The sequence below is a fragment of the Lontra canadensis genome, unplaced genomic scaffold (assembly GCF_010015895.1).
Source record: "Lontra canadensis isolate GAN:19392208 unplaced genomic scaffold, GSC_riverotter_1.0 scaffold127, whole genome shotgun sequence".
Taxonomy (NCBI): Eukaryota; Metazoa; Chordata; class Mammalia; order Carnivora; family Mustelidae; genus Lontra; species Lontra canadensis.
This window is the reverse complement of record NW_022631121.1, coordinates 2,118,931-2,146,425: the sequence shown is the minus strand read 5'-3', so window position 1 is coordinate 2,146,425 and position 27,495 is coordinate 2,118,931. Positions and strand designations below refer to the sequence as shown.

Sequence of the window (27,495 nt, the reverse complement as noted above, 5' to 3'; positions counted from 1 at the left end):
CATTAGACCATTTTTCTGAAGCTCTATTAATTCTATTAACAGGCCACAGTGAAAAGCCAGGCATGTTTGCCCCTTCAAAGGTTCAGAATTTAAAATAAACGCCTTGCCTTCAAGTATATTAACTCAACGCCTTTTGATAACCCAGCCTTTACAAAGTATCTGATTTTATAAAGATCAATATTTTCAAATGAACAATCTTAAAATAGTAACAGGGACCTATTGTTTTCCAATACAGCAGATGACGATAGCAAACCTATTAAAGAGATCTTGGTACACATTCCAATTTATTTATAACAGCTAGAGAGGTCAGATAAAAAGTTAACTGAAAGGATCTGGAGTCAGGAAGTTTACAATCCATGCCCAGCTCTCCCACCACTAGCTGTGTGGCACTAGCTATTTTGAAGAGCAAATGAGATACTACACAGAAAAATGGTACAGAATCTATAAACTGGCTACATGTATAGTATTTCTTAGGTGACCTTTAAGGTCCATTCCAACTCTTAAATGATTCTTATATCCAGAATCCAAACTGGAAAGCTCAAATAAACAAACCAGTACAGTGGGATTCAGGAGGCTGGATCATGACAATTATCACAAGGCTGACACAGTAGCAGGACAGAGCCCTATGAATATTATTTATCCAATGTAGTCACTACCTTTTGGGGATGTCTACCCAATACCTTCTCTGGACAATTATCCTCTACTACCACAGAAAGACCCATCCTTGGCAACTGTATTTGTACTCTGTAAACCCACTCCTGTGGTCACAGCTGATGGGAACAGGTATTTATCACTGGCCTAATAAGCAAGCCTTTAAGATTCTCTCCTCTAGGAAGACAGAACTAGGGCTGGAAAACAGCTCCCAAAGCATGTAGTTAGAATTAAAAGACATGTAAAATCAGAAGCAAGAGGACAGACATCTTTGGCCACATGTACAAAGAAACAGAGAAAAACAATACAGAGAGATAGCATATTACTTTACATCTTTTCCTGTTGGAGAACCACATCTACCAGCAGTCAATCATATCAGCCTTATATATGAAGAACCACACATTAAGTTATCAAATCCTATGTAAAATTGTTGACTAATCACTGGTTAGATTAAATCAATGTGAAATAATTCAAAGCCATTCTTTTAAAAAGGCTATTTGTGTGCTCGCTTTGGCAGCACATATACTAAAATTGGAACGATACAGAGAAGATTAGCATGGCCCTTGCGCAAGGATGACATGCAAATTCGTGAAGCGTTCCATATTTTTTTTTAAAAGGCTGCTTGTGAGTACAATCAGTAACAAAGCTTTGCGTGACCAAAATTTAGAAGAATTTAAAATATAAAATTTAAAAGAATAAAAATAGCAAGTGTTCAAGATGATGTGGAATGACTTACAGTCATGGCTAGTGGGGGTGTGTAACACGGTATAACTACTTAGGAAAATAATTTGGCAGTTTCTTTTCGGTTAAACATCCACTCCTGATACAAACCAGCAAATTCCCTCCCTAGGTATTTATCCCCCAAAAATGAAAGGACATGTTCACAAAAACACATGAACAAGAATGTTCACAGCTTTATTAATAAAAGCTAACCTCAACAGGACACCTGGATGGCTCAGTCAGTTAAGGGTCCAACACTTGATTTCAGCTCAGGTCATGATCTCTCATGGGTCCTGGGATCAAGCCCTGAATCAGGCTGAGCTCAGCAGGGAGTCGGCTTGAAGATTCTCTCCCTCTACCCCTACCCCCCTGCTCACTTGCTCTTGCTCTCTCTCTCTCTCTCTCTCTCTCTCTCAAATAAATAAATAAATAAATAAATAAATAAATCTTTTCAAAAATAATAACTAAACACTGAAAATCCAAATGCTCATCTCAGGAAACCAGATAAAGTGTGGAATACTTCTCAGCAATACAAAGGAAAGAACTACTAATAATGCAACAGCATGGATGAATCTCAAAAACATTACACTAAACAAAAAGCCAAATCCAAAAGAGTACATACTGGATGGCTCCACTTATATGAAGTTCTAGAAGAATCAAAACTAAGCGATGGTGATGGAAATCAGATCACTGGTTGACTGATGGGAGAGGGGCCTGATAATAAAGGTGCAATGACATACCAAAACGAATGGGATGAAACTAACATAATCCTTGCAGGGAAATTTATAACTGTAAATATCTATATTAACAGAAAAGATCTCAAATCAATAACCTAACTTTCCACCTTAAGAAAGTAGAAAAATAAAGGTAAACTAAATCAAGAAAGCAGAAAAAAGGAATAAAGATTAGAATGGAAATATAGAACAGAGAGAAAAATCACCAAAATCAAAGTTCCTGCTTTGTAAAGTTCAGCAAAACTAACGAACTTTTAGCTGTGCTGACAAAAAAAAATGACTCAAATTACTAAAATCAGGAATAAGAGGGATATTAGTAATGATCTTAAAGAAATAGTTATAAGTGAATAGTTTGAACAATTTTATACCAACAAATTAGATAACCTTACATTAAACAGACAAATTCCTAGAAAGACACAAACTACCAAAATGGACTCAAGGAAAAATAAAAAACCTGAATAGACCTATAACAAAGATTGAATTGGAAATTAAAAAAAAAAGACAAGCCTTACGACCAGTTAATTTCACTAGTGAATTCTACCAAATATTTAAAGCAGAATTAACATTAATCCCTCACAAATTTTCCAAAAAAAAAAAAACCCAAAAAAACAAAAAACCAGAAGAGGAAGGAACACTTCCCAGCTCATTCTATGAGGACAGTATTATTTTAATACCAAAACCAGGCAAAGACAAAACAAGAAAAGATAGCTATACATCAAAGCCCTTATGAATACAAGCAAAAAACTCTTCAACAAAATACTAGCAAACTGAATCCAGAAGCATTCAAAAAGGATTATACACCAAGACCAATTGTAACTTATCCCAAGAACACAGGCTGGTTCAACACATGAAAATCAATGTCATTTACCATATTAAAAGAATAAAGGATAAAAAGTACACGATCATCTCAATATATAAAGAAAAAGTGGTTGACAGAATCCAACACCCTTTCATGATAAAAAACATGCAACAAACCAGGAACAGAAGGGAACTTCCACAATCTGATAAATACAATCTATGGAAAACCCTTAGTTAACATCATACTTAATGGTGAAATAAAGACTGGATGTTTTCCCCCTGAGACCAGGAACAAGACAAGGGTGTCTGCTCTTGCCAATTTTATTCAATATTATACTGAAGGTTCCAGCCAGGGCAGTTAGATGACAACCCAGCCCCCAAAAAAGAAGAAATATAAGGCCTCCAGATTACAAAGAAAGAATTAAAACTGGGGTGCCTGGGTGGCTCAGTGGGTTAAGCCTCTGCCTCCGGCTCAGGTCATGATCTCAGGGTCCTGGGATCGAGCCCCACATCGGGCTCTCTGCTCAGTGAGGAGCCTGCTTCCCCCTTTCTCTCTGCCTGCTGCTCTGCCTAGTTGTGATCTCTCTCTCTCTGCATCAAATAAATAAAATCTTAAAAGAAAAGAATTAAAACTACCTCTATTGGCAGATAACATGATACTATATGTAGAAAGTCCTAAGGAAAAATCCTAAGGAATCCACAAAAATACTAGAAGTGATAAATGACTTCAGCAAGGTTGCAGCACACAAGATCAATATACAGAAATCAGTTATATTTCAGTACACTAGCAATGAATAATCCAAAAGTAAAGAAAACAGTTATACTTAAAATATCATCAAAAAGATGACATATTTAGGAATAAACTTAATAAAAGAATTTTACTGTGAACTTTCAGCAAAAAAATAGGAATGAAGTACTAATACCTGCTACAACACAGATGAATCTTGAAAACAGTAATGCTAAAGTGCTATAGCTACTTTGAAAAGCAGTATGGAGGTTCCTCAGAAAGTTAAAAATAGAGCTACCCTACGACCTAGCAAGTGTACTACCAAGTACTTACCAAGGGATACACAAATACTCATTCAAAGAGGCACATGCACCCTGATGTTTACAGCAGCACTATCAACAATAGTCAAACTATAGAAAGAGCCCAAGTGCCCATCCACTGAGGAATGGATAAAGAGGATGTGGTCTATATACACAATGGGATATTATTAACCATCAAAAGAATGAAATCTTGCCATTTGCAACAATGTGGATGGAGTTACAGTGTATTATGCTAAGGGAAATAAGTCACGCAGAGAAAGACAAATACCATATGATTTCACTCATATGTGGAATTTAAGAAACAAAACAGATGAACATGGGGGAAAAAAGGGGCAAACCAGAAAAGAGACTCTTAACTATAGACAACAAACTTAGGGTTGCTGGAAGGTAGGTGGGCAGGGGCTGGTCTAGATGGGTATTAAGGAATGCACTTGTGTTGAACACCGGAGGTTGTATGTAAGTGATGAATAACTAAATTCTACTCCTGAAACCCATATTATACCATATGTTAACTAGAACTTAAATAAAAATTTGAAAAAAGGAAGGAGGCACCTGGGTGGCTCAGTGGACTAAGCCTCTGCCTTTGGCTCGGGTCATGATCTCAGGGTCCTGGGGTCAAGCCCCGCATCGGGCTCTCTGCTCAGCAAGGAGGCTGCTTCCCCCCACCCCTCTCTCTGCCTGCCTCTCTGCCTACTTGTGATCTCTCTCTGTCATATGAATAAATAAAATCTTTAAAAATTTTTGAAAAAAAAAAAAACACAATATGCTAAGTGAAATAAGCCAGACACAAAAGGTCACGTGATTCCAGTTACAAGAAACGTCCAAAATACACAGATCTATAGAGGCAGAAAAATTGGTGGTTGCCAAGGACTGGGAGGAATGGAGGGACAAGAAGGAGGGTACAACTAAAAGGTAGGGTTTCTTTGAAGAATAATGGAAATGCCCTCAAATTGACTGTGGTGAAGGTTGCAAATTCAGTGACTGCACTAAAAGCCTTTAAAGTGTGTACTTTAAATGGATGAAATGTATGTGAATTACATCTCAATAAAATTGTTAAAATAAAAAGGTATAGAAACACTGTGAGTTTCCATCTATTCAACCTCTCCCTTTTTGATCACTTTTTGACCTTTAGACCACTAAGAAAGGAAAAATTATATACTTAAGAGGAAAAACTAGAACACTAACCCCTCTGGTTCTCTTTCTTCTTTAAGCACTGCTTTTAATTTCAATTTGAAGAGGCCTCAAATGAATACAAACCTCTGTAATTTTCTGTGTCTCTGAAGCAACTCTTTGCACTGTTGTAAAACAAATGTTGAACTCTTGAATGATGGAAGGATACAAACTGTTGAAGTCCAGGAGCAAAATAAACTTATCATAAAAACCTGCAACAAAAAAGCCACGTTACAAAAAGTCTTTTTTAAAAAAGCAGATGGGAGAGGGGTAAAAAAAAAAAAAGGCAGATTTGTCAAAACACAACATTAGAAGTACTGTACAATGAAGTATATTAGAAATGATACACTGGCAAAAGGAGCAGCTTATACCAAAGGAAAAAAGTCATCAACTATCACTCCATAAAAATGCCTTGTATTACAGTAAAAACTCAAGTCACAAAAGAGGAAAGAAGACAATGTGTCTCACCTTGAAACCAACTACAACAAATGATCCTTTCCACAGCAGTCTCCAAGTACACCCTTATGATGGGCAAACACCTTCTCCTATCAATTACTTCAGATACTCATATCTGAAGTGTTGTAAAATTCTCCTTCAGGCAAGTATTCCCTCCCACCTACCGTGCCACCTTGACCCCCAAAATGTTTAGTGATCCATACCAGTGAGTAGTTGGATATATATTTTTTTTACCATCATACTTTCATTTTTTAAAGATTTTATTTACTTATTTGACAGAGAGAGAGAGAGAGACAGTGAGAGAGGGAATACAAGCATGGGGATCAGCAGAGGGAGAGGGAGAAGCAGACTCCCTGCTGAGCAAGGAGCCTGATGTGGGGCTTGAGCACAGGACCCTGGGATCATGACCTGAGCTGAAGATGGACGCTTAACGACTGAGCCACCCAGGTGCCCCACCACCATACTTCCCAAGAATAAAATGGGAAGCCCACTCACCTGTACACAAATGGTGTTGAAAGCAGACAAGAGATGTGTGAATATATATAAATGTCAGTAGTGGAACGATCCACCCTTTTTACTTGCAAAGGGTGAACAGAAAGCTACTGTATTTCTCTAGGACATTTATAAAGAGTTATCTTCACCTTAAGAAGAAACTGTATAAAAATAAATGTCCACTATTAAGAACATAAAAACAACAACAAATAAATACTGATAGCATACTCTGTGTCAAGCACTATACTAAACAATCACTTTGTTCCTTAAGTCTCTGTGTGGTAGATACTCTTTTATTTTTATTTTTTTAAAAGATTTTATTTATTTATTTGAGAGAGAGAATGAGAGAAAGAACATGAGAGGGGAGAAGGTCAGAGGAAGAAGCAGACTCCCTGCTGAGCAGGGAGCCTGATGCGGGACTCAATCCCAGGACTCCAGGATCATGACATGAGCCGAAGGCAGTTGCTTAACCAACTGAGACACCCAGATGCACCAATACTTTTTTTTAAAGTCTAGTGTAGTTAACATACAGTGCTACATTAATAAAGAGTAGATATTATTCCTACCTCCACTTCAGAGAAGAGGAAAGGCAGGCTTACAAAAGTTCAAGAGGAATCCCAAGATCACACAGGCAGAATTTAAGCCCAGATCTATCTAATACCAAAGGACTATTGATCTGTTTCAATACAACTAGTAATAAATTCACTTTTGTCAAAAACGTCTCCGACATAGAGTTCAAGTTAGCTGATAAAATTCCATTTTTCCTGTACAACAATGTAAATATACTTAGCACTCCTTAACTATATCCTTAAAAATAGTTAAGAGGGATAAAAAGAAAAAGATCCTTTCTAACTCTGTGTACCACAAAACATCTTCTTTGCCATTAATGACAAGGGGGAGTACTCTCCTGTTCAAAAGTTCAATTTGGTGATTACTGCCTGTACTTTCTTGAACTCTGCTGTCCACATGAACTGGTCCTGGCAGCTCAGGCAGAGGCAGAGCCCACCCTCTACAGCAGATGCGAGAAGACAAAGACAAAGAGCTATATACTGGACTAGGTGTTTCCAAACTACACAGAGACCGAACCCAGCCTACCCCCTCTTTTTGTGCCATGCATGAGCCAAGAACTGTGTTTACATGTCTAAGTGCTTGAAAAAAACTTTAAGAAAGAGTACCTCATGATACATGAAAATTACACAAGATTTGAAATTCGATATCCACAAACAAAGCTTTCTTGGAACATAGGGGAAAAAAAAGATTTGGATTGAGGACGGAGGTAAGATGGCGGAGGAGTAGCAGACTGAAATGACAGCAGATCCTAGGACTTCAGACAGATAGTTATCAAACCATTCCGAACACCTACAAACTCAACAGGAGAAAGAAGAGAAGAGCAGCAATTCTATGAACAGAAAATCGACCACTTCCTGAAAGGTAGGACGTGTGGAGAAGTGAATCCGAAGCAAGGGGAAGATAGACCACGGTGGGGGGGGGCCGGCTCCCAGGAAGCGGCGAAGAACAAAATCGGAACCTTTAGAAGTCTGCTCCACTGAGGGACATGGATCCAGAGGCTAAGCGGGCGGTAGAGCTCTCACGGGGATGCTGTGGTCTCAGGTCCAGCAGGGTCACAGAAGGTCTGGGGGTGTGAGCATAGCAGAGCTGCTAGGTGTCGGAGAGGGGAAGATGACTACAGAGACAGAGCCAAGGAGTGAGCTCTTACCTTGGGGTTACCTTAAACTGTGCTCCATGGCACAGTCCGGTCCCTGCGCTTTGAGCAGGGACCCCACAAGTGGCAAAATCGGGGAGACTCACCTTCCTCCTCTGGAAAGAGCAGCGCAGCAAAAATCCGCCGGGTTTGGACACTCCAAATGGGGCCGTGAGCCAGAGATAGAAATGCTTAGTCACAGGTCATGTGAGCTCGGAGTGCGTCCAGAGACCAAGGAGATGGGAGGGATTGACTGCTTATTTCTGAGGTCACAATGAGGAATGGGGCCTGAGCTCTCGGCTACTCCAGGCCGGAGACTGGGAGGCCGCCATTTTAATTCCTGTCCTCCAGAGCTCTACGGAAAGCATTCCAGAAACAGAAGCTCCCGAGAGCAAACTGGAGCAGGTTACTTAGCCCAGCCCCTGGCAAGGGCAGTGTAATTCCGCCTCAGGCAAAGACATTTGCGAATGACTGCAATAGGCCCCTCCCTCAGAAGGTCAGCAAGAACATCCAGCCAAGACCAACCTCACCTACCAGGGAGAGAGCAGAACTCCAGAGCTAGAGGAAACATAGAATTCATGCCTTTTCCCCACGATCCTTTAGTCTTGCAAAGTTAATTTTTTTTATTTTATTTTTTTCTTATTCTATTTTGATAACTTTTCCTCTTTCCTCTTTTAATGTTTTTTAACTAGTTTATCTTAACAATAGCTTTCTAAAAAAAATCTTTTTAAACCTTGTTATAGTCATATTTTATTCCTTCATTGTATTTAACCTTATTTTTTGTATAGGTGTTTTTTTTTTCCTAAAAAATTTTGGGATTTCTTCTAATACATCAAAATATACCTTAATATAGCACATGGCTTTGTTCTAGTCTCCAGCCTGAGCACATTTCCTCCTCTTTTTTTTTCCTTTTTCCAACCACCTTATCAATTCCTTTTTTAAAAATTTTTAAATTTTCATCCTTACAGTCATATTCCATCTCTTCACCATGTTTACCCTTATTTTCACATATATCTAAGTTTTTCTTTCTTTAAAATTTTGGGAGGTAGTTTCCCCTAAAAGACCAAAATACACCCAAAATCAAGTGGGTGGCTCTGTTCTAGTCACCAGTCTAATTTATATATTTTTTTTCTTTTTACTTTTTTTTTTCCTTTCTTCTCCCCCCAGTTTTGGGTCTCTCTGATTTGGTTAGCATACATTTTCCTGGGGTCTTGGCCACCCTTTTAGTATTTTATTCTCTCATTCATATATCTTATCTGGATAAAACGACAAGGTGGAAAAACTCACCGCAAAAAAAAAGAACAAGAGGTAGTACCAACGGCTAGGGACCTAATCAATACGGACAATGGTAATATGTCAGAACTAGAATTCAGAACAACAATTCTCAAGGTGCTACCTGGGCTCGAAAAAACCATGCAAGATATTAGAGAAACCCTTTCAGGAGAAATAAAATCCCTTTCTGGAGAAATAAAATAACTAAAATCTAAGCCAGCTGAAATAAAAAAAAGCTATTAATGAGGTTCAAGAAAAAATGGACGCCCGTGCTGCTAGGATAAATGAAACAGAAGAGAGAATTAGTGATACAGAAGACCAAATGACCGAGAATAAAGAACCTGAACAAAAGAGAGACAAACAACTACAGGACCACAAGAGGAGAATTCGAGAGATAAGTGATACCATAAGATGAAACACTATTAGAAAAATTGGGATTCCAGAAGAAGAGAGAGGGGGCAGAATGTATATTGGAGCGAATTATAGTAGAGAATTTCCCTAATATGGCACAGGGAACAAACATCAAAATCCAGGAGACACAGAGAACCCCCCTCAAAATCAATAAAAATAGGTCCACACCCAGTCATCTAACAGTAAAACTTACAAGTCTTAGTGACAAAGAGAAAATCCTGAAGCAGCTCGGGACAAGAAGTCTTTAACATATGATGGCAGAAATATTAGATTGGCACCAGACTTATCCACAGAGACCTGGCAGGCCAGAAAGAACTGGCATGATATATTCAGAGCACTAAATGAGAAAAATATGCAGCCAAGAATACTATATCCAGCTAGGCTATCATTGAAAATAGAAGGAGAGATAAAAAGCTCCCAAGACAAACAAAAACTAAAGGACTTTGCAAACAACAAACCAGCCCTACAGAAAATACTGAAAGGGGTCCTCTAAGCAAAGAGAGAAGCCTAAAAGTAGTAGACCAGAAAGGAAGAGAGACAATACACAGTAACAGTCAACTTACAGGAAATACAATGACACTAAATTAATATCTTTCAATAGTTACCCGGAATGTAAATGGGCTAAATGCCCCAATCGAAAGACACATGGTGTCAGAATGGATAAAAAAACGAAAGCCATTAATATGCTGTCTGCAAGAAACTCATTTTAGACCCAAAGACACCTTCAGATTTAAAGTGAGGGGGTGGAAAACAATTTACCATGCTAATGGACATCAAAAGAAAGCTGGGGTGGCAAGCCTTATATCCGGTAAATTAGATTTTAAGCCAAAGACTATAATAAGAGATGAGGAAAGGCACTATATCATACTCAAAGGGTCTGTCCAACAAGATCTAACCATTTTAAATATCTATGCCCTAACATGGGAGCAGCCAACTATACAAACCAATTAATAACAAAATCAAAAAAAAACATTGATAGTAATACAATAGTAGTAGGGGACATTAACACCCACCCTCACTAAAATGGACAGATCATCTAAGCAAAAGATCAACTAGGAAATAAAGGCCTTAAATGACACACTGGACCACATGGACATCACAGATATACTCAGAACATTTCATCCCAAAGCAACTGGATACACATTCTTCTCTAGGGCACAAGTAACATTCTCCAGAATAGATTATATCCTGGGTCACAAATCAGGTTTCAACTGGTACCAAAAGACTGGGATCATTCCCTTCATATTTTTAGACCACAGTGCTCTGAAGCTAGAACCAATCATTAGAGAAAGTTGGAAAGAACTCAAATACATGGAGGCCAAAGAGCATCCTACTAAAGAATAAATGGGTCAACCAGGAAATTAAAGAAGAATTAAAAAAATTCATGGAAATAAAAGAAAATGAAAACACAACCATTCAAAATCTGTGGGACACAGCAAGACAGTCCTGAGAGGAAAGTGATACAGCCTTTCTCAAGAAACAAGAAAGGTCTCAAGTACACAACCTAACCCTACACCTAAAGGAGCTGGAGAAAGAACAGCAAAGAAAACCTAAACCTAGCAGGAGAAGAGAAATAATAAAGATCAGAGCAGAAATCAATGAAATTAAAACAAAAAAAAACCAGTAGAACAGATCAACGAAACTAGGAGCTGGTTCTCTGAAAGAATTAATAAGATTGATAAACCCCTGGCCAGACTTATCAAAAAGAAAAGAGAAAGGACCCAAATAAATAAAATCATGAATGAAAGAGAAGAGATCAAAACCAACACCAAGGAAACACAAACAATTATAAAAACATATTAAGAGCAACTATATGCCAGCAAATTTGACAATCTAGAATTCCTAGAGATGTACAAACTACCAAAACTGAACCAGGAAGAAACAGAAAACCTGAACAGACCCATAACCAGTAAGGAGATTGAAGCAGTCTTCAAAAATCTCCCAAAAAACAAGAGCTAGGGCCAGATACCTTCCCGGGGGAATTCTACCAAACATTTAAAGAACAATTAATATCTATTCTCCTGAAACTATTCCAAAAAATAGAAATGGAAGAAAAACTTCCAAACTCATTTTATGAGCCCAGCATTACCTTGATCCCAAAACCAGACAAAGACCCCACCAAAAAGGAGAATAACAGACCAATATCCTTGGTGAACACAGATGCGAAAATTCTTACCAAAATACTAGCCAATAGGATCCAACAGTACATTAAAAGCATTATTCACCACGACCAAGTGGGATTTATTCCTGGGCTGCAAGGTTGGTTCAACATCCACAAATCAATCAATGTGATACAATACTTAATAAAAGAATAAGAACCACATGATACTCCCAATAGATGCAGGAAAAGCATTTGACAAAGTACAACATCCTTTCTTGATCAAAACCCTTCAAAGTGCAGGGATAGAGGGTACATACCTCAATATCATCAAAGCCATCTATGAAAAACCTACACCAAGTATCATTCTCAATGTGGAAAAACTGATAGCTTTTCCCCTAAGGTCAGGAACACAGCAGGGATGTCCACTATCACCACTGCTATTCAACACAGTACTAGAAGTGCTAGCCTCAGCAATCGGACAACAAAAAGAAATTAAAGGCATCCGAATCAGCAAAGAAGTCAAACTCTCACTCTTTGCAGATGGTATGATACTTTATGTAGAAAACCCAAAAGACTCCACTCCAAATCTGCTAGAACTTGTACAGGAATTCAGTAAAGTGTCAGGATATAAAATCAATGCACAGAAATCAGTTGCATTTCTATACACCAACAGCAAGACAGAAGAAAGAGAAATTAAGGAGTCAATCCCATTTACAACTGCATCCAAAACCATAAGACAACTAGGAATAAACCTAACCAAAGAGGCAAAGAATTTGTACTCAGAAAACTATTAAGTACTCATGAAAGAAACGGAGGATGAAACAAAGAATTGGAAAAACATTCCATGCTCATGGACTGGAAGAACAAATACTGTGAAAAGGTCTATGCTACCTAAAGCAATCTACATATTTAATGCAATCCCTATCAAAATACGCATCAATTTTTCTTCAAAGAAATGGAACAAATAATCCTGAAATTTATATGGAACCATAAAAGACCCCTAATAGCCACACGAATGTTGAAAAAGCCAACGTTGGTGGCATCACAATTCCGGACTTCAAGCTCTATGACAAAGCTGTCATCATCAAGACAGCATGGTACTGGCACAAAAACAGACACACAGATCAATGGAACAGAACAGAGAGCCGCGAAATAGACCCTCAACTCTATGGTCAACTAATTTTCGGCAAAGCAGGAAAGAATGTCCAATGGAAAAAAGACAGCCTCTTCAACAAATGGTGTTGGGAAAATCGGACAGCCACAAGCAAAAGAATGAAACTGAACCATTTCCTTACACCACACACAAAAATAGACTCAAAATGGATGAAAGGCCTCGATGTGAGATAGGAATCCATCAAAATCTTTGAAGAGAACACAGGCAGCAACCTCTTCCACCTCAGATGCAGCCACTTCTTCCTAGAAACATCGACAATGGCAAGGGAAGCAAGGGCAAAAATGAACTACCGGGACTTCATTAAGATCAAAAGCTTTTGCAGAGCAGAGGAAACAGTCAACGAAACCAAAAGACAACTGACAGAATGGAAAAGATATTCGCAAATGACATATCAGACAAAGGGCCAGTATCCAAAATCTATAAAGAACTTATCAAACTCAAAACCCAAAGAACAAATAATCCAATCAAAAAATGGGCAGAGGACATGAACAGACATTTCGGCAAAGAAGACATCCAGATGGCCAATAGGCACATGAAAAAATGCTCCACATCACTTGGCATCAGGGAAATACAAATCAAAACCACAATGAGATACCACCTCACACCAGTCAGAATGGCTAAAATTAACAAGTCAGGAAACAACAGATGTTGGAGAGGATGTGTAGAAAGGGGAACCCTCCTACACTGTTGGTGGGAATGCATGTTGGTGCAGCCACTCTGGAAAACAGCATGGAGTTTCCTCAAAAAGTTGAAAACAGAGCTACCCTATGACCCAGCAATTGCACTACTGGGTATTTACCCTAAAGATACAAATGTAGTGATCAAAAGGGGCACGTGCACCCAAGTATTTATAAGAGCAATGTCCACAATAGCCAAACTATGGAAAGAACCTAGATGTCCATCAACTGATGAATGGATAAAGAAGAAGTGGTGTACACACACACACAAACACACACACACACACACACACACACACACTGGAATACTATGAAGCCATCAAAAGAAATGAAATCTTACCATTTGCAATGATGTGAATGGAACTAGAGGGTATTATGCTGAGCGAAATAAGTCATTGAGAGAAAGGCAATTATCATATGATCTCCCTGATATGAGGAATTTGAGAGGCAGAGTGAAGGTTTTGGTGGTAGGGAAGGAAAAAATGAAACAAGATGGGATCAGGAGGGAGACAAACCATTAGAGACTCTTTTTTTTTTAAGATTTTATTTATTTATTTGACAGACAGAGATCACAAGTAGGCTGAGAGGCAGGCAGAGAGAGAGAGAGGTGGAAGCAGGTTCACCACTGAGCAGAGAGCCCGATGAGGGGCTCGATCCCAGGACCCTGGGATCATGACCTGAGCCAAAGGCAGAGGCTTTAACCCACTGAGCCACCCAGGCGCCCCACCATTAGAGACTCTTAATCTCACAAAACAAACAGAGGGTTGCTGGGGGGGTTGTGTGCAAAGGGTGGTGGGTTATGGACACTGGGGAGGGTATGTGATATGGTGAGTGCTGTGAAGTATGTAAGCCTGACAATTCACAGACCTGTACCCCTGGGGCAAATAATACATTATATGTTAATAAAATAATGAATAAAAAAAGTTTCGTATTAATTCATGTCAGGTGACTGGCCAACAAGATTTTCACATGAACAGAAGACAAAAATAAGGTCAAAACAAGACCTATTTGCTAACCTACAAAATACAATTCAGGTCTTGGAGTTTCTCAAGCCTAGGTCTGCCTTAAAAAATTCCTTAACACCAGAGGAACCCCACCTGCTGCACAGCCTTACCAGCTTTGGGGTCCAATACCAAGCCTCCAGCATAAGCTGCTTTCTTACGTCCTTTCTTGTATTTATTGGCATCTCCATCTATGTCTTCATCTTCATCTCCCTAATATCAAATGGAAAAGTTACTTCACCAGCCAGCAACTAATTAACTAATTAAGAAGTTTTATGATTCCCCCCTTTCCAACTGCAGTACACAACTCTAACAAAGATTCTTTAGTTTTAGCTAGTGGTCCTACCTGTGGGGAACAACAGTTACTATATTATGTTCATAAACCCAAATGAATGCCAAGCATGGGAGTCACCAAAACACTATACCTCTGAGTTAATAAATATGCAAATTCTACTTTATTGAATTCACAGAACCTTTTATTTTTTAAATCAATGGATACTAAAAATACAATGCTTCATATTATATAAAATCTAATACAGTAAGAGTCCTCTTAAATTCATTACTCTAACAATCATGATATATAAATATTAAATATTTTATACATTTTATACGATCATTATTTTCACTAATGTGGACACCTTAAAGTAAGTTCGTCCATGTACTAAAAATTCATTTCCAAGTAGTTCATTACTGATGAATACTCAACACTTCAGAAGTCAAACTCCTGTAAGTTAACATTCTCTATACCAGCTTTAATAATGTACATAAAACAAATACAAGTATTTGAATCATCTTAACATTAACTTCCCCTCTTTAAGTCAGTTGCTATCAGTGATGACAAAATGGTAGCTAAGTTTTATTTCCAATATCATGGAGGCCACTTCAGAAAACTCAATGTGGTGACCTAATTCTATTATCATATAAAACCACAACATAGCAACAAAAAATAAAGGCTCATGCATTTAAGGAAATAAAACGTTTAACTGGTATCTAACTCTGGATACAGCTAAGACGGCAAAACACTTTCCTATTATGGTCGCCCAACAGAGACTCAAGGCTGTCCTCAAAGAATTTTGTATTTCACAAAAAATTTTTATCTACACAGAAAAAGTGAAGAAGGAAATCACCACACAAACACAACTGAATGACTAACACGATTTCTATAGTATTCAGGAGATTAATAATTTTGGAACCAGAAATTATCACAGCAAAAAGCTATCTTGGTAATAAAAGGGGAGTGGAGGGTTTTATAAAAAAGGCAAAACACTACACAATTTTGGACCCACCAGTTTTTGCTGAGGCTTTCTGAAAATCTGCTTGTCAGGCACAATATAGTTGTTTTCATAAAATGCATGAAGCAACAAGAACTCATTACGCTCGGATCGTCCACCCATCAGCGTCCTAGACTATTAAATAGAATTTCTTTTTTTAATTTGAGCTCAAAACTGTAACAAACAAAAGCAACTTTAAGGTGGTAAATGTAATCATAGCACCTCCTCCACAATCATTCTTCCTAATAAGGGCTGCTTCAAAAATAAGAAGGTACAAAATTCATTCTACCATTTTCTTTAAGCATTGTACTTAAAAAGAGACAAAGAAAGCTTAAAATACTGACACCACTTGGGCTATTTCTTTACTCCCAAATAGACCATTCCACACATCAGACACATCCAGATGTTAGAAATGATCCTTATGTTCACCAAAATTTCAACATACTGCACCTGGCTTTCCTCCCCTTCTTGCAGCCAGTTCATTTCACAAAAGCAGCCCAGCTTCCAGAATACAAGTTACTCATTTTATAAGCATGCATTTAGACTCATTATCATATAACAACTACCCCAAGCAAACACTGAATCCAACAGGAAATGCTTTTTCCCCCTTTCTAAGTTAAATTTACCATAATGTTCCCAGCGATGTTAGTGATCTGCAATGCTAATGGAAGAACATTTAGCTCACACATGATCTGCAAAATGAACCTGGCATCTTTCCAGGTATGTTCCAACAGGTACAACAGATGAGAAGATTCACTGTACAGAAAAGTAAGAATGAAACAGAATCAAGTAATTAAAAGAAACAATGACTATAATCAGAACTTCATAAAACATTACAAAAAAATTTTGGTATGAGTAACTTCAGAGCAATGGCACCTTGGCTTTGGAAACAATTTAAAATAAGGCTGGTATGAAACCATGAATTCATTCATGTCATTGATCCCAAAGCCCTCCTCTAAAACACGCACCCAAAAAAATCCCACAAATACAAAGTAAAATTATGTGTTAACTACGACCTGAAAACTACCTAAATTCTTGTATTCATTCCACCTAATAAGTAGGTGTTACACAAAGACTATGTGCCGGGCATAGTTCTGATTCTGGCTGTAACCAAAAGACAAAATTACCTGTCCTCATGGGGCTTATGCCCTCATGGGGGAGACAGAGTATAAATTAAAATACATATATATAGGGGCGCCTGGGTGGCTCAGTGGGTTAAAGCCTCTGCCAGGGTCCTGGGATTGAGCCCCACATTGGGCTCTCTGCTCAGCGGAGAGCCTGCTTCCACCTCTCTCTCTCTGCCTGCCTCTCTGCCTACTTGTGATCTCTGTCTGTCAAATAAATAAATAAAATCTTTCAAAAAAAATAAAAATAAAATAAATAATAAAATACATATATATATAGTAGGTTATATAATGCTGTGTTAAGGAGAAAAAATTAAGAAGCAAAGGAAATATTAAGTATCAGGAGCAGAAATTGAAATTTTAGTTAGGGAACCAGGGAAGAGTCCACTTAGAATAAAGAACCAGAAGAGGTGAGGAGGCAATCCTTCTGAACGGGCATCTGAGGTAAGAGCATCCAGCCAAATAGAACAGCACATTCAAAGGCTCTGAGCTGAGCACAAATGTGGCTCAGAAAGGAGAGCAGGGTCTGATGATGGAAAGTGAAGGACGGAGTTAAAGGTAGAGAGAGAAACACTGTATAGGACCTTGTAAGGCAGAGCAAGGACTCTGGTTTTTACTCTAAATGAAACAGTCACTGGAAGACTTTGAGCAGAGTGTAGTATCTGACTTAACTTTAGCAAGATAACTCTGGTTCCTGGGCTGAAAACAGACAGCAAGGAGTCAAGGGGAAAAGCAAAGAGACCAACAAAGAGGCTGACTATGACCATTAAACCAGGGGAAAGAGGAGGGTAGTGCAGACCAGGATGGGTTCAGTGGAGAGGAAAAGAAGTGGTCAGCTCTAGACATATTTTGAAGATAAAGCTGACAGGATTCTGTGATGGCTCAAACATGGGATATCTACCAGAAAGAGGAATCATGGAAGCTTCAAAGTTTTGGGGCCAAATATGACTTTGGAGATTTCTAGGAGTACTGGAAAAATACAAGCTGTCACTCTTAAGGAGGAACTACAAGAGTAGCCTAGGGCAAAAGATTAGAAGTTGAGCTTCTAAACAAGTCAGGCTGGAGGTTCGTATTAGACATCAAGTAAAACAGGCAGGTGGGTAGAGGAGTCTGGAATTCAAGGGAAAGATCTAAGCTGAAGATACGCAAGAGGGAGGCGTCAGAACCCACATGGTACTGAAATTTCTGAGACTCTATAAGATCACCTATAAAGAACGTAGTCAGAAAGACAAGCAGCTCAAGAACTTGGGAAGAATGGGCAGAAAAGAGCAAGTGGCAAGGGGAGCAGAAGAAACTTTGTTTGGAAATAATCAAGCACAAAGGTTCAGTTGTACAAAATGAGTAAGTTCTGGAGGTCTAATATATAGCAATGTGACTACAGTTAACAATACTGTATCATATATTTAAAATCTGCAAAGAGGGTAAATCTAAAGTATTGTAACCACAAAAAAAATATAGTAACCATGTGAGGTGACGGATATGTTAATCACCTTATGGTGATTGTTTTATAATGTATATATTTATCAAACATCAGTTTGTATACCTTAAATATCAGATATCAATACAATATACAATACAATACAAATATCAAATATAATTTCTATTTGTCGATTTTACTCCAATAAAGATGGAAAAAAATAATCAAGTATTATCTCTATATAACTTAGTGACTTTTCAGTTTTTTTAATTTCTAAAAGATTTACACTATCTCCTGAATTAAAGAATTAAGGGTAGAAACCTCACTATCACATCAATTTTCAAACTGCTCTTAGGAAACATCTACATGAGGTTAGGATGAGTAAGGGAGAAAAACATACACTGATAAAATCAAAATACTTCAAGAGGCAAAATAATTTAAGTTATTAAAGTAACAGAGATGCTGGTGCTGACACGAAGGCAGTTCCCCCTCCAGGAGACCACACACTCCTGGTCCCTCCAGCCTGGGGTGACACTGGCCTCTTGTTATTGCTCATTTCAAGACACACCAACTCCAAAGCATCCAGGATCATACCTGTACATATTTCGTACATTCTCCATTGGGATTTCAATTCTTTCAGTTCTCAGAATCTGTTGAACAAGTTCAGACAAATGGTAGCTTTTACAGCGAATCAATTCCTTTGCTGAAATTTCCACATCACAGATCATTCGGCCACAGGTAGCATTTCTTTCACCAAATCCACTCCTGCCCTACAAGGGGAGGACAAAAAGCAAATCCCATGGATGAGCAGACACTGGGAACATTCTGTTCTATCTTGCTTTGAAGCTAGCCCAGAATTACAATGAAGAAACTCTCAATCTCCCATTCACTCACTTAGTCAGCCATCACTCAAATATTTCTGAATGTATGGGGCTCCTGGGTGGCTCAGTCGGTTAAGCGTCTGCCTTCGGCTCAGGTCATGATCCCAGGATCCTAGTCCTGGGATCAAGGCCTGTATTAGGCTCTCTGAGCTGATCAGGAGCTGCTGAGCAGAAAGCCTGCTTCTCCCTCTCCTCCTGCTGCTCCCCCTGCTTGTTCTCTCTCTCTCCCTCTTTCTGTCAAGTAAATAAAATCTTTAAAAATATATTTCTTAATGTCCGCTATGTAGCTGACACTGTTTTAAGCACTAGGGAGACAGCAGTGAGCAAAACAGAAAAGACTCCTGATCTCAATTGAAATAGACAACAAAAAAACAGACATCAAAAGCAAGGAACAATATAGTTTTAGGAGGTAATAAGCATATGGAAAAGAGAAAAACTAGAATAGGTGAGGAAAACGAGAATTCAGGGGGCTGCACCTTAAATAGGGTAGTCATTGTAGACCTCCCTCAGAAGATGCCATATAAAGAAAACTGTGAAAGGGTGAGGAGTTGGTAAATCAAGGGCTGGGATGAAGCTTAGTAACAATTCTAACACTGTAAAGATAAGAACAGGAAAAGAAGCAAGAGCACTAGCTCCAACTCCAATCTGCAGCAGCAGAATCCACTAGAGACTATTTTAGAAAGGTACAGATTCCTAAGTTTTCGGATGAGGCAACATGCCCATTTTACTTAGAAGTTTTAAGTAAAATAAGACTTCAAGCAAATAGCATTCTCAGGCTTAGGAAATGAAGGTGGCTTCATACAAAAACCACCAAAGCCTCCCTAAGTCAAACAAGCAGGTAGAATGAAAAATACATAGACTTTTAAAGAGTTAAGACAGGCCAGGTTTAAAACCTCAGTTCTTCCCCATACTAACCCTACAACCTTGAACAAGTTCTGTCACCCCTGTGAGAAGTACAGGGAAACTGGAGTTGCTGTAACAGCCAACTAACGCACAGGCACTTAGCCCACGGCCTTCTTACACATTCAGTGTCAGCTCCCTCCCACTCTTCCTTCACCTCTCAGTCCTGAAGGCTAACACTCACTGATCTCTGAACCCCGCAACTCTGCTCTAAGGGCTACAGCATCGGTAACGCTGAAGTGGAGGTAACATGTATGTGCCATCTCTAGATTCTAATAGCTAATTTTAAAAACTACCAGTGGTTTCAACCAATAAAATGCTGCATTCAAAGGAAAAGATGTTTAGTGCCAAAGTTAAAATGTCCTCTCACAAGACAACCAATTCTCAAAGAAGCAGTGTGTTCCCAGGTAGCTATTCCATAAAAAGAAGTCAATCAAGAAGTAAGATTTTGAAAACTATTATTACCCCAAGCTTTGGCATGTTGGATCGCTTCAGTCGACCTATCTTGGACCAATGAGGAACTTTGCACACATTAATTCTCTGCAGGAGCACTTCCAGTTCAAATCCATAAATATTATGACCCTAGTCAGAAAAAGAAGGCAGCCAGTAACATTATAACAAACGCAAATTAGAGGATTTATCTTCATATGCACAGAATTTCTGTGCCCTCTCTTTTTTCTGGTCTCTAATTGAAGGCATCATGAGCTTACCTCCGATTGGGGTCCTTTCTTCTTCAGGAATGTATTCATCAGCAGCATTCATTAGCCTTGACATTAACAAAGCTGCTAAGCAGATTGCTAGAGTAAACTTTTATTTCATCCTAATTGATGCAAGGTTCATATGATGTCTTTTAAGTTGCTACTCATGCCTCACAGTCTCAGAGGCAAATTTTTATGTTCCATAATTTTTTGTGATCAGTAAAAACTATGTTCAAATATTTCCATTTTAATTCCTTAAAATCTGAGAACCTGCCTGTGTTGTGTAATAGTTTATACAGACTTCTTAGAAAACTCAGGAACTGCATCTACTCTGTTCTTAAAGAACTGAGTTCAAATACTACTGATTTAGACTCTTAATCAATGCATAACAAACTATACAATATCAGGTGATAGTTCAAATTAGGAAACAAAACTATACCAAGTATAAATTATCTCAAAAATGTAACTACAGACACCTGGATGGCTTAGTCAGTTAAGCATCCAACTCTTGATTTTGGCTCAGGTCTTAATCTCAGGTTTCTGGGTTCAAGCACCACACTGGGCTCCACAGTGGGCATGGAGCCTACTTAAAAATAAAATAAACAGGGGCACCTGGGTGGCTCAGTGGGTTAAGTCTCTGCCTTCAGCTCAGGTCATGATCTCAGGGTCCCGGGATTGAGCCCCGCATCGGGCTCTCTGCTCATCGGGAAGTCTGCTTGCCCCCACCACCTGCCTCTCTGCCTACTTGTAACCTCTCTCTCTCGATCTGTCAAATAAATAAATAAAATCTTTAAAAGTAAATAAATAAAATAAACAAAAATGCAACCAAATTTTCCACATCTATAATGATAATTTCCATCATGTGAAAAGTATGGTTCACTGTCTACAGTTTACTTAAAAACTAGATGAAGCTTAAAATAAATCATATCAATAGACTCACTTGCTATTAATTTTAATTAAAAATGTGTACCACTATATATTTATGGCAGTTTTGTCTATTAAATTAAGAAACACGAGGACATGAGAAAGTCTCATTTCCAAATTATCATTCCTGGGATTACAGACGCTCACCAGTGTCAGGATTCTCTCTTACATCAGATCAGTTTGGACTTCTCACACACAGACTTGGCTCTACTACCCTAAGGCAGGCCAGATATCTGAGGCACCAAGACAGCTCCTTGGGGTCCTACTACTAGAATACTACTAGAGGACAATAGGTGAGGACCTAGTTCTGAGCCAGAGTACCAAAGCAGGGCATTCTGGACAGAATCTTCCTGGTGCTTTCAAGGTGTATAACAAAATATGTAACACCTAGAATACTGGAAGAGAAGCAGGTGCAGAGACACTTACTAACAACCTATAGGCTCTAGGTAATCTGGCCACACCATGGTCAAGCAAGTTGTCCAAGAGCAAGAGTGAATGTGGAGAAATGTATTTGCATTTCTTGCAAGGCTTACATATAACCATTTTACCAATATCACACTTAAAATACATGCATTTATATCCTACTTTCCTCCAAAACAATCAAAAGCACAACATAATTTGATCCATTAACTGAAAAAAAGGAAGAAATCATATCAAACTAAAGCCAGAGCAAACAAAGCAAAATGTTGCTTTATGACTCTTAAAAACTGGGGCAAACATAATTCAATGAATTATTACTCTTACCATCTAACGGGAATATACTTGGTTATGAAGAGGAAAAAAAACTCTTAGCCCTGACCTCTCAAAGAATAGGTCATAGAGATCCACTGAGCTCAGGGCAACTTGCAGGCTCAGTCAGTAGAATATGCGACTCTTGATCTTAGGTTTGTAAGTTTGAGCCCCATGTTGGGTTGTAGAGATTACTTAAAATAAAAAGAGAGAGAGGGAGAGAACTACTGAGCTCATAAAATGAAAATACTTAACACTTTGGAGACCGACACCAAATCAAGGGAATTAACTCCTACGACCATTATACAGCTGGACCACTAATCCAAAATTTCAGAGAAACCAATTGTCAACACAAGTTTACTTACTTACAGGCTGGTCTCTAAAGTGGAAATAACTGGAATATCCTGAACTTCAACAATAACATGAGTTGCTTTTCTCTTAGAGGAAAATAACTACTTTATAGTGGGCTGGCTCTTCCCTCCCCCTTTCTATTAGCAGAAACTACAACAATTCCCACCAGTACATAAGGTCATTTCTTCTCTGAAGATTCAAAAATAAAGAACTCATAAACTGAACAATAAAAAAACCCCACCCAGTTAAAAAATGGGCAGAGGACCTGAATAGACATTTCCCAAAGAAGACCTACAGATGGCCAATAGGCACATGAAGAGATGTTCAATGTCACTAAGTATTAGGGAAATACAAATCAAAACCACCTCAACACCTATTAGAATGACTATTATCAAAAGGACAAGAAATAACAAGTAGAGAGGAAGTGGAGAAAAAGGAACTCTCCTACTGTTGGCGGGAATGTAAACTGGTGTAGCCACTGCAGAAATCAGTTTGGAGATTCCTCAAAAAAATTAAGAATAAATCTACAATATAATTCAGCTATTCTGCTTTGGGTATTTATATGAATGTGAAAACACTGATTCAAAATGATAGATGCAGCCCTATGTTCATTTATAAGAGCCAAGATATCAAAACAACCTAAACTGTCCATCAATGGATGAATGGATAAAGAGGATGCAGTACATGCACACACAATGGAAGAAGAATGATATCACGCTTTTTGCAACATGAATGGACCTTGAGGGTATTATGCTAAATGAAGTACGTCAGATTTCACTCATCATATGGAACCTAAAGCATGTGGAATCTAAACAAACAAATGAACAAACAAAATTACACAAAACAAACTCAGTGATAGAGAATACACTGCTAATTACCAGAGGGAAAGGGACTCGGGGGTTGGGCAAAAAAAAGTGAAGGCTATGGTGACCAACGGTAACGGGGCTCTTGGCGGTCATCACTTTGTAGTGTATACAGACGTCAAATTATAATACTATACACCTGAAACTTAAGTCATGTTATATACCAACTTTACCTAGATCAAAAAAAATAAAAAAGATTCTCTGCTGCTCAGTAAGTACTGAAAAGAAAACTTATAAGGAATGAGGAGCTCCCCCATGGCATGATGAGACATCTACTCACCACAATGATATCAGGATCAATTTTGTGAACTTTGGCGAGGAAAAAACCTAGCAATGTTCTTTCTGTTGCAGCGATCTCAACCTTCACATTCTGTTAGATAAAAACATACCAGTCACTTACTCTTTACTTTTAAATACTATACTCAGTTCCTTGTTCAAGCAGGGTTAGATTTCTGAGAATTAAAAGAATCCACCCAGGGGCACCTGGGTGGCTCAGTCAGTTAAGCGTCTGCCTTTGGATCCAGGGATCGAGTCCCAAGTTGGGCACTGGGCTCCCTGCTGAGCCCCTCCCCGCCTCGGTCAGGTGCATGTGCGTGCGCTCTCTCTCTCAAAATAAACAAATGAAATATTAAAAAAAAAACAAAGAATCCATCCATTTTAAAACTCAATGAAACAATGAAATTGCTGATTCTAGGTTTCACAGTAATAATTGCTGAAAGTCTCTAAGGAGCTCATAGTAATAAGTGTATAAATAAAGCAAAACTTTAAATGCTGAGCACTATGAAGTGCAGACATGTCCCTCCACAGGGACACACTTGCGTATCTGGACGCATATGAACAAGCATATGAATCCAAGTACCTGTCAAAAACACTACTTACTTTCCTGTATAATCCCTGGTAGACTTTGCTGTTTACATATTTGCGACACAAAGAAATCCCAAAGATTGTATAAACTAATCTCCAAGAGTGGTGTAAGAACCCATAAATAAGAAACTAGACTGAAAACAAACATACATTTAAGAATTATAGGTGTCTTCAGTAAAAATAAAACCTATCTTCACACAAAAGGCTTCCATTTGGATTACTGAATATAAATCAGGTATTCAAAAGATCCACTCTTATTAAGACACCCTTAAAATGGAAGTTGATAGCTATGTGTTTTCTACAACTAACTTGGCTACAAATATCAGTTAGACTCTAAATGAATTTTCCTAGATCATTTTACTTGGATAGGTAATTCAGAGCACATCACAAATAACAGGCTGATCCAACAGTACCCCCCAGACTGCTGGACTTCTCCAGCCAACTTAAATAAGTGGAACCTGACACAGTTGCTAAAATTTTGCCAAGTGAGGATATTAAAAAAAGAAAAACAACCCACAAATTTATGAACACAAACATTTTACAAAAGAAACACACTCTCCAAAACAAATTCTTTACATTGAATACATTTACCTTTGTGACAGACTCACTACATTACACTACTTTTTTCCCACCCCTATTTTATTAACAACCCATGAAAACTTCATGGAGTATATTGGCAGTTGAGAGATCACTGATCAATTCTGGCTAGCCGATATCGATCTTTCCAAAATGTGTCCCCTTTACTATCCACAGTATTCCCAACTTCACTTGGCTTTCTTCAAGCTGGAGAATGGGGGAAGGGGCTCTACCCAATACTTCATCAAAACAGTAATCACATGATCATGCATTTTGGAAAGATTTCCACTTAAGCTCTCTGAAGGAGGATTTGAGCCTATCCATTATTTTCTCATTATTTTCAGGTGGCAAAACATTTAAACATTGTTAAATGATGTTTCTACTTTCGTATTTCTAATACATTTTGAATGGATTAAATGCCATAGTCCAATGTAGCAAGTCTTTTTCTTTTTCTAAACAAATAGTTGCTTCATATTTAAAAGGAATAAATGATGAGTTCCTTACCTTTTCCTTAATGTATTCTTTGAAAGTATATGGAAAAATACAGTCCTTCGGTTTAGACACAACTATAAAAAGGCAAAAAATAAAGATTCCATCACCTTCTTAGTCCAATTTCAAGTACACACATGCTGCATGTTTCCAAATGGAAACTGTCTTAAATATAAACAAATACCCCCTAACCTCTAAAGAGTTAAGAGTTCAAGTATTTCCACTGGTGTTGTTGGACCTCAAAAGGAAAGCCAGAGCAAGCAATCCTAAAATTTATTATGAAACCACAAAAGACACCAAGTAGCCCAAGCAATCTTGGTAAAGAAGAACAAAGCAAGAGACGTCATGCTCCCGGATTCCCAACTATACTCCAAAGCTGCAGTGATCAAAACAGTATGGTACTAAGATAACAAGACACCTAGATCAATGGACAGAACAGAGATCCAAGAAATTAATGCGCGCACACATGATCAATTAATTTATGACAAAAGAGGCATGAATATACAATGGGAAAAGGATAGTCTCTTTACTAAATGGCAAAACTAGACAGCCACAAGCAAAAGAATGAAACCGCACCACAATCTTACACCATAAACAAAAACTAAAGGAAAATGCATTGAAGACTTGAATATAAGGACTTGAAATCATTAAATTCTTAGAAGAAAGCAGGCAGTAAGCTGCCTGACATTGGTCTTGGTGATGATTTTTGGATTTGACACCAAAAGCAAAGGCATCAAAAGCAAAAATAAGCAAGTAGGACTATATCACAATAAAAAGCTCTTGCACAGCAAAGGAAACTATCAACAAAATGAAAAGGTGACCTAACAAAAGGAGAAAATATTTGCAAATCATGTATGTGATAGGAAGTTAATATCCAAAATATACAAGGAACTCCTATAACTCAATAGCAATAAAACAAACAATCCAACTAAAAAATGGGCAAAGGCGTGGGGGGGATGGCTGAGCCTGGGGATGGGTATTAAGGAGGGCACATATCACATGGAGCACTGAGTGTCATAGGCAAACAGTGAATTATGGACACTACATCAAAACTAATGATGTACTGTATGGTGACTAACATTACATAATAAAAAAAAATGGGCAGATGCTGGGGCACCTGGCTGGCTCAGTCGGTAGAGCAAGTGACTCTTGATCTCAGGGTCATGTTCAAGCCCCACACTGGACATGGAGCCTACTTTTTTAAAAAAATGGGCAAAGGTTCTGAATAGACATTTTTCCAAAGAAGACATACAGATAGCCAACAGGTCCATGAAAAAGTGGTCAACATCACAATTATCAAAGAAATGCAAATCAAAACCGCACAGGGATATCACCTGACACCTGTCAGAACTGCTATTATCAAAAAGACAAGAGGGGCACCTGGCTGGCTCAGTCAGTAGAACATGTGACACTTGATCTCGGGATCATAAGTCCAAGCCCCACCTTAGGCACAGAGCCTACTTTAAAAAAAAAAAAGACAAGAAATAATAAGTGTTGCCTAGGATGTGGAGTAAAGTGAACCCTTGTATCCTGTTAGTGGGAATGCAAACTGGGACAGCCGCTGTGGAAAGCAGTATGGAGGTTTCTCAAAAAAAAAAAAATAGAAATAAATATACGCTATGATCTAGGTATTCTACTTCCGGGTATTTGAAGAAAATGACATCACTAACTTGAAAAGATATCTGCACCCGCATATTCACTGCAACATTATTTACAAGAGCCAGGAAATGGAAGCAACCTAAGTCCCCATCAATGGACGAACAGATAAAGAAAAGTAGTATATTTATACAACAGATTATTATTTGGCCATAAAAAAGAATGAAATGTCACAAATCTTGCCATTTGTGACAACATGGATAGACCATGAAGGGCATTATGGTAAGCAAAGTCAGACATAGAAAGATAAATACTGTATGATCTCACTTATGTGTGCAATCTAAAAAAACAATGACAAAATGAGGTCATAGATACCAATAACGGACTGATGGTTCCCAGAGGCGGG

The 27,495-nt window shown here is 38.3% G+C and overlaps 1 protein-coding gene and 2 non-coding genes across 4 annotated transcripts in view; 1 reads left to right on the top strand and 2 right to left on the bottom strand.

Moving 5' to 3' along the window:
- Positions 1-27,495, bottom strand: part of POLA1 (DNA polymerase alpha 1, catalytic subunit) — a 302,148-nt gene that overhangs the window by 238,889 nt on the left and 35,764 nt on the right. For both annotated transcript variants that reach the window (XM_032842292.1, XM_032842293.1), the window contains exons 17-24: positions 25,509-25,570; positions 23,845-23,934; positions 20,465-20,581; positions 18,813-18,988; positions 16,304-16,433; positions 15,693-15,812; positions 14,520-14,619; positions 5,208-5,332 (exon numbers count right to left, since the gene is read on the bottom strand). In XM_032842292.1, coding sequence (XP_032698183.1) covers positions 5,208-5,332; positions 14,520-14,619; positions 15,693-15,812; positions 16,304-16,433; positions 18,813-18,988; positions 20,465-20,581; positions 23,845-23,934; positions 25,509-25,570 — 920 coding nt within the window. The remainder of the gene's footprint in view (positions 1-5,207; positions 5,333-14,519; positions 14,620-15,692; positions 15,813-16,303; positions 16,434-18,812; positions 18,989-20,464; positions 20,582-23,844; positions 23,935-25,508; positions 25,571-27,495) is intronic.
- On the top strand, positions 1,153-1,259 carry LOC116857873. The gene has a single exon (XR_004380813.1). It is a non-coding gene; the product is annotated as a U6 spliceosomal RNA (small nuclear RNA).
- LOC116857881 lies at positions 6,121-6,250 on the bottom strand. The gene has a single exon (XR_004380820.1).